This window comes from Phanerochaete carnosa (assembly GCF_000300595.1).
Source record: "Phanerochaete carnosa HHB-10118-sp unplaced genomic scaffold PHACAscaffold_8, whole genome shotgun sequence".
NCBI lineage: Eukaryota > Fungi > Basidiomycota > Agaricomycetes > Polyporales > Phanerochaetaceae > Phanerochaete > Phanerochaete carnosa.
The window spans coordinates 2,365,163-2,371,988 of NW_006767635.1; the positions used below are offsets into that span (position 1 = coordinate 2,365,163).

At 52.8% G+C, this 6,826-nt stretch overlaps 1 protein-coding gene across 1 annotated transcript; it reads right to left on the reverse strand.

Annotated features, from left to right (window-relative positions):
- Positions 1-3,202: 3,202 nt before the first annotated feature.
- On the reverse strand, positions 3,203-6,624 carry PHACADRAFT_149824 (uncharacterized protein). The gene is made up of 17 exons (XM_007399161.1): positions 5,894-6,624; positions 5,762-5,843; positions 5,680-5,701; positions 5,538-5,620; positions 5,446-5,484; positions 5,106-5,274; positions 5,005-5,055; positions 4,903-4,950; positions 4,824-4,846; positions 4,372-4,764; positions 4,249-4,318; positions 4,042-4,194; positions 3,932-3,987; positions 3,817-3,876; positions 3,692-3,753; positions 3,616-3,639; positions 3,203-3,563 (listed from the first exon to the last, which is right to left on the reverse strand). Exons 1-17 carry the CDS (start codon positions 6,225-6,227, stop codon positions 3,454-3,456), a joined length of 1,779 nt encoding a protein of 592 aa, XP_007399223.1. The 5' UTR covers positions 6,228-6,624; the 3' UTR covers positions 3,203-3,453.
- Positions 6,625-6,826: the final 202 nt, after the last annotated feature.

The window sequence follows — 6,826 nt, forward strand, 5'->3', positions numbered from 1 at the left end:
AGTAGCTCGTACAGTAATCAGGTCTTGTGTGACTTTTCAAATAAATATATTGATCTGTCGTGTTACTCTAGCAACAACCTCAGGAAATAACGGAGGTGAAAGGGGGCAAACACAGCTACAGGCAATGAATCAAAACACGAGAAACACTTACCATGGACGCGATGCGTTCTCGTGCAGTCTTGCGTGACCGCGTCGACCTAGAATTGATGGATGGCGCCTGAGTCGGCATTCTCCGAGTGGGTTGCACAACAGTTATCCGGCTTGAATCCGCGCCCATCCGGATTGAACGGATTGGCGACCCATCAGGCCGGATCGGATTCTATCCGGATAGAATCCGAATCCGCGGCAACACTAACAAGTTCGTTCGAACCAGCCCGAGCGCAAGCGGAAGGTGCCGCACTCTTAGAGCTCCGCGTCAAAGTGAGGCGACCACGATACGATGAGCTTGCCAAAGCCCTTCACCCGACCCGTTCCCTGTCCCGTTCTGCTCGACTGTCTAAGCCGTACATGCGCACTAAATATCGGGAAAGAGTACTCGCCTATCGGACTGCCAACAAGAAGCACCAAGTGAAAACGTACCAGCAAGAAAGCTTGACGTCACCCTAGGTCGTCTTACGAGGACCGGAATCGCCATCTCAGGCCATAAGGTATCGCCCACCACTACTCTCCCCATGACACGTCTATGCGCTTTCGTTCAGCCCCTAGAGCGCGAATCAGTCCGCGACAAGGGTCTCTCTCCTGTCATTGCAGGCGACCGCATCCTGGACGCCCTCTTCTGACTTGCCTGTCGAGATCAACAGTCTGGCACCTCCCAGTGTCCCTTGGTGGCCGGTTTTGGGGGTAGTCTGGTTCTTTGTGAGCACAGGTCCTAGATGCAGCTCCTAGCCACCCTAGAGGTGCAGCTTGCCACCTACATCTGCCCGTCCTGTTCCAGGTACGGCTCGGAGACGTCGACGGATACTATCAGTTACGCAGGAGGTAGATGAGGCTGGGGAAACGAGATGTTCGAGTGGTATCCGCGGCACGCTGCACTGAGGTCGCACAGGACAAGCAGAAGATCTTGAATCTGAGGCGCCTGTTACGATTGGCGTATGGGCAGGATATCCCGTAGTCTTGTTCGTTATCCGAGCAGTGCCTGCTCGTGAATTCGTGCAATTGCACAAGGCGCATAGAAATCTTGTATTCGCTGAGAGTGCGGTCGCCTTTATTAGCCTACCGCCACTCGCCTCCTCGTTGCCATGCACAGAGACGGCCAGACCTCTCGCACGAATATTACAGCCTCAAGCAGTCGCTCAACATTCAGATAGAGTCTGCCGCAAACGAGTTGAGTTGAGCTATATAAAGGTTGCGTGGGAATTGCGCTACAATTATTGACTTTTCAGTCGTCAGAGCTCTTGCAGCATTTATCGCCCCCTTCAAGCGTGCCTCCATCATATTAGCATCGAGATGGTGTTAGCGCGAGCTTGATGCACTGGGGGGGGGGGACAAAGGTAGCACGTATCAAGGCTTATATCACTATATGTGCACGTTCATTTCGCCTTCGTGTCAGGCTTTGGGACCAACGAGCTTTGGCAACTCAGAGCATCGGCCAAACATGAAGTTGGCTCCTCTCGCGGGGACTCATCTCGCCTCAATGCGACGAATGGCTCCACTCAAACGTCCCTTGCTCCCTGCCGGTCGGATCGTAGAAGGTTATGTTCCGTCCTGATCCGACGGAGTACGCATCAACCCTGACTAGGCCTGACTGATAGCAGGCATCTGCTGATCAGTAGCAAGCGGCTAGCGGATGAATATATGCGGGTGCCTGGTCTAAAATGACGGTCCAAGAGGACTACAAATCCGAAGCGGCTCCGGAAATTGCGAGTCTCGCAGGTACAACTGTACGAGAAGCGATACAATGTCCTTGAATCCTCGATTTGATCTGATTTTCCCTCCCGACTAAAGCGCCATCTGCCATAGCCTTATAGTTAAGGGTGGAGCTTACGCGATATAGAGCTTTTGTTCCTATCGGATTTAGGTTGGCGCAAATGACAACGTGCTTAGCATCCGAGGGCTATGCATGCTGGACCGGCCGCAGACGGAGCTCTCAAGATAGACAAGGGCCAATCACCCGCAAATGACGGACTTCACCCGTGCATCACTTGTGCGTCTTGGAACTTTATTGAAACTGATGGCAAATATCGCAGGCATCGCGCTCGCATACTGTAAAATCCGGCCTAGAGTCCCTACATCTGGGAAAGAATCCTCACATAACAGGCGGGGCCCGTCCCCGTCGCGACATAGCATGCTGCCAACGTGACCTTACAGAGGGCGTTAGCTTCTACTTTCCCCAGAATGTTCTCATTGAACGTACCCGTTTGCGCGCGAATGGCTTTAAAGTTTCAAGACACCATTGAATAGGACTGGGTGAATAATAGACGTGGGGCGATGCATGGTGCGACGGTGAACGGCAAGCAATGGTAACTCCACCGCCGCCACTCCATGGCGTCCTGGACCAAGATGAAGACCGTCCAGCGAGTCAGAAGTGTTTGTGCAGCTCGATAAACCGGGGGAGCGGCTAAGACAGTGGACTGCTGAGCGTGCATATTAGTATTTGACGCTACTAGTAGTAGTCTCGTGGCTTTATGCGCACAGTGAGTGGCACTGAAAAAACATTTGGGCGCTGGAGGTGCCATAGACTAGAAGATATGCCTTAGCTTGCCTTGGGCGTTGTTGGACCTGTCTTATAGGTGTTTACCAACACCATCAAGGCACTCAAGGCATGTCTGTCCGAGCACAGAGCACACAAGCGACGCCAAGACCCTTTGGACACTTTCCTGATGCCTCATGCCAGTAATGCTATCATGTTGAGCACGCACTGGAGAGCATTTCGCTCACGCGGATCTTGCTCCTGAGTTCAGGGATTTACATTTGATTTCAATCTAGAAAAATCCGGAGGCAAGTGGATATCGAGAGCGGACGAGCCGAGCTGGCGAAGGACTCGGCGCACAAGTTGGTCGCGTGACCATCACACGGTGACTGGCGCTCGCGTTGTGGCACATCTCTCGCCCGAATACCTGTCTGCACGTCCGCCGAAGGCTCGATGAACATGAAACGCAGAAAATAGCGGAAGCAATATTACGGAGATGGCCAGGTGTGCGAGGCTCGGCATCTCAAGGCGCGCTGTTCTAACCAAACCTGAACCTCGGAAGGAACGTTGCTCCTCGAGCATAGCGTGTATGCGAGATCTGGTTAATGTCCAAAGTCCAGATGACAGAGAGGAGCAGGGGGATGCGGCAGTAACGCATCATCAGCTATAGCTAACTAAGGAGGGAGGGAAAAAGAAAGAGGATAATCGATGCATTCTACATGCATCATGCAACCAAGTAAAAGGCTGTCCGTTCCTGTTCAAATCAAGTCCCCATTTGAATGAAGCTCGTATCCACGGCTGCCTAACAAATCAGAGGGCGTCACTTAGACGCTACACTGTCGAAGAATGTCCTGCGGGATGTCGAACTCCGCCGACTTGGACGGTAAACTGTTAAACTGCATCAACAGACCGGCGGCCATGTGCCAGGCGATGTCTAACGAAGGCGATCAGCATATGCGAAGACAAGTAATCGCGGAAGGACGTACGGCAATGGACAGTCCAGATTCCAGCTGGGGAGGTGTAGGTGAGCTGTCGCACGTCCTTCCAAGAAGCAGAACTCACGATTGTCTGTAACAAAACGTACGAGGAGCCATCCGCTGCTGGGAACGATATATGTGTCTCGACTAAGCCAGAGAATAATCCCGTCAGCACTGGACGGCGAGGCATCAGACGCGTAAAACGCTCACGTTATGGGGTTCACGGTATTGAGCCCGGTGCCGTTGTACTTGCCCGTACCGGAACCCATGCTGGAATCGCCGATATCAGTGACGTAAGTCGAATCCCAGAGGCTAAGGGACGCACATGTACGGGGTATGACCATGAAGGTGAAACGAATGGTCTCCGGGGCCTTCGTTCACCTGTTCAAGAACATCACCTCAGTCATGACAAGGGCGCTTCACAAAATCGCTTACCAATAGCAGGTCCACGACTTCGATGGAGTCTTCGGTGATAATATACTGATTGTGCAGCTGCACGCTGTGACCTGCAGGGGCATAGAACGAGCCGTTCTTTGCGGCACCCACAACTTGCATCAACGTCGACGTGCTCACAAGCGGCTGCCAGCTCTGTCTCGCGCGTCAGCGTCCGCAAACTTGGAAGCCAGTCAGTAGTCTACACACTACGCCGTTAATGAAAGAGATCGTTCCATTGCTGCTAGTCACATTGATGCTGAAGCTGAGAGTGTGGAACCTTGCGAAGCGGCGATCAGCGAGCGTACACGCGTCGCGGGTCGAGCAACGTACCTGGTAGCAGTCGGCGGCGTCAAAACGACAGCGGGGGCGAGCTTCGAGACATCGAGGGCGGAGAGGTCAAAGTTCGGCACGCCAGGATCTGCCGCGGTGGTCGGATTCTTGGTACTGCTGCCATACCTGACGACCCCACGGACCTCGGTGTTAGTACCCGGGACCTTGATCACGCTGTCGAGCCCGGCGCGGATCCAGTAGTTGCCCTGGGGCTCAGCCGTCTGGTCCGTAGTGATTAGCACCGAGTAGCGCTGCGCGACGCTCAGTGTGAGGTTCGAGACGGTGTAGGGCTCCGTGAGTGTGCTGTCGGCCTCGATGACGGTCAGAGCATGGTAGTCGATGGAGAAGCTGATCTCCGTGGCGGAGCCGGTGTGGATTAAGCGCAGGCGGTATCTATGAGACGTAGTATTTTCAGCGGAACCAGATACCACCATGGAAGCTGTGGAACGTACGTCTTGTTAGGCTGCAGATTGAACTAGTAGGGGTACAGTCAGATCAAGAGAGGATAAAATGAGCGATGAAGGTGATCACGTCGTGATGTTTTTTGCTACTATCATACTGGCCAACTCCGTTGATCGCCTAGCAGAATTTGTTAGGATATATATCAGGATTAAAAGCTGATAGATGGCTTACCCCGCTATCCGGAATTTCGAGAGCAAGTCCCTGCAGCTTGTTGCCTTTGCCCTATGTCAGGTAAGCGACAACAATGATTACATGTACGGGACACAACGTACTGTGAGATACGCGGAGGCAATATCGCTGCTGAACGTGTGGTATACATCAGTCAGCTCGACGACAATATCTTCGTCCCAGGTGGGGAAGTTGGAAGGGTAGGACGACGGATGGACGATGAACGCGCCTGTGGCACCATCCGTGTACTGCGTGTCGTCTATATGAAAAGTTCTCGTAAGGAATGCCAAATAGGTACGATGAAGTACTCACAGTCTATCCGTAAACGTTGGGGATGTTGCGTCATTAGAATGAAGGAAAGAAGAGTAACTCAGGAGACGCACGGGCACTGAAGGATCATATATCAACCGTTAGACCTAAACGCAAAAAGCGTGACGGACTCACTGCCACCAAGTAGTTCCTGAGAAGTCCGCAACCGAGAAGCTAGAAATGACGCGGGCGTCAGAGAAGGCGGCGCAGAGCAATAAATTATTTACTTGTAGGTAAGGAACTCGCCCGGTGGGATGCCGCATTCTGTAACAGACGCTGTGCCGTCGTAGTAGTTGGTGCCATTTTGGTACTGAGATGGTACGCATATTAGTCAAAAGAGACACCAGTAGAGGAGTCAAAGAAATCTACCAAGCCATGCCAGTGAATCGTTCTTCGGAGGACAGGCGTGTAAACGGATGCGCCGTTCAAAGTAGAGAGGGGTATGACTCACGTCCTGGTTGAGAGATAGTTGGTAACATTCACAACAATGCGGTCTCCTTGGTTGGCCTCGATGGTCGGACCAGGGTACAGTCCTGAAACTATATCAGCCGTCCACTCCACTGGGGTCATGACTTCCACTAACCGTTGACGACGAGCATGCTCTTCGTGAAACCATCCGGCGCGCCGTCCATTTGGGAGACGACGAAGTCAAAGTACCTCGTCCTCGGGGGCTCGCCAATGATGCTACCGACGACGAAATTGTCGATACTCGGTACCGAAACGGTGCCGCCACGACGGGAAAGCGCAGAGGAAGCAAGATAGTGAGGCAGGCCTCGGGTCTCTGCTCTGGCGACAAGAGAAGAAACCACGAAGGCAAGGGTAAGCGGGAGGTAAAAGGCAGCGGGGTACATGTTGAGTGCACGATGGGGACAGTCAACCTGGCAACTCTCCGCCGACCATGACCTATTGACCGCCATCGCCTAGGGGGATATATGATCCGCCAAATATCTGGTGCAAGGCCATAGGAGCCGGCAGCCTGGAAGTGTGGTCTTGGGTGTCGTAATATTACATACTTTTGGCGGGAGTGCAACGCCGGCGTGTAAGGTTTGCAGCTTTTGGATCCCACGGGTGGGATTCGTTCCAGCTGTACTCGATAAACACTGGCCCTAACGACCATAGTTCGAAGTGTGATTTGAGTTATGCCTGTATGTGTACGTTAGCTTGCACAATCACGTCTGCACGCGTATGCCTCCCCGGGGAAGCATGCAAACCACGAATGCTAATGACCTCTCCTTTTTGCTTCCGAATCAACCCCTTCTCCTGGCGGGACTTCGGGAGATCATTTGGGAGGCCTAAAGCTCCTCTTCAGCTCCTTTTCGCCAGAGAAAGCGAAATTCAGAAAGGGAAGAGGGGATAAACAAGATCCGAAAAGGAGCACTTCAGGCCCTTGAGCGATCCTATTACCATCTATACTGGCCTAGGTCCCGACGGTGCGTCAGAGCAAATATTTTGAACGAGAAAGACGAAGAAGGGGGATAATGAAGCGTACATGAATCAGCTGCTGGAAACCAGTAGC

Coding starts and splice junctions, on each gene's coding strand:
- PHACADRAFT_149824 (XM_007399161.1), bottom strand. CDS start 6,227: ATGGCGGTCAATAGGTCATGGTCGGCGGAGAGTTGCCAGGTTGACTGT. Junction 5,702..5,761: donor AACTATCTCTCAACCAGGAC/GTGAGTCATACC, acceptor TGTCCTCCGAAG/AACGATTCACTGGCATGGCT. Junction 5,621..5,679: donor CGATTCACTGGCATGGCTTG/GTAGATTTCTTT, acceptor GTACCATCTCAG/TACCAAAATGGCACCAACTA.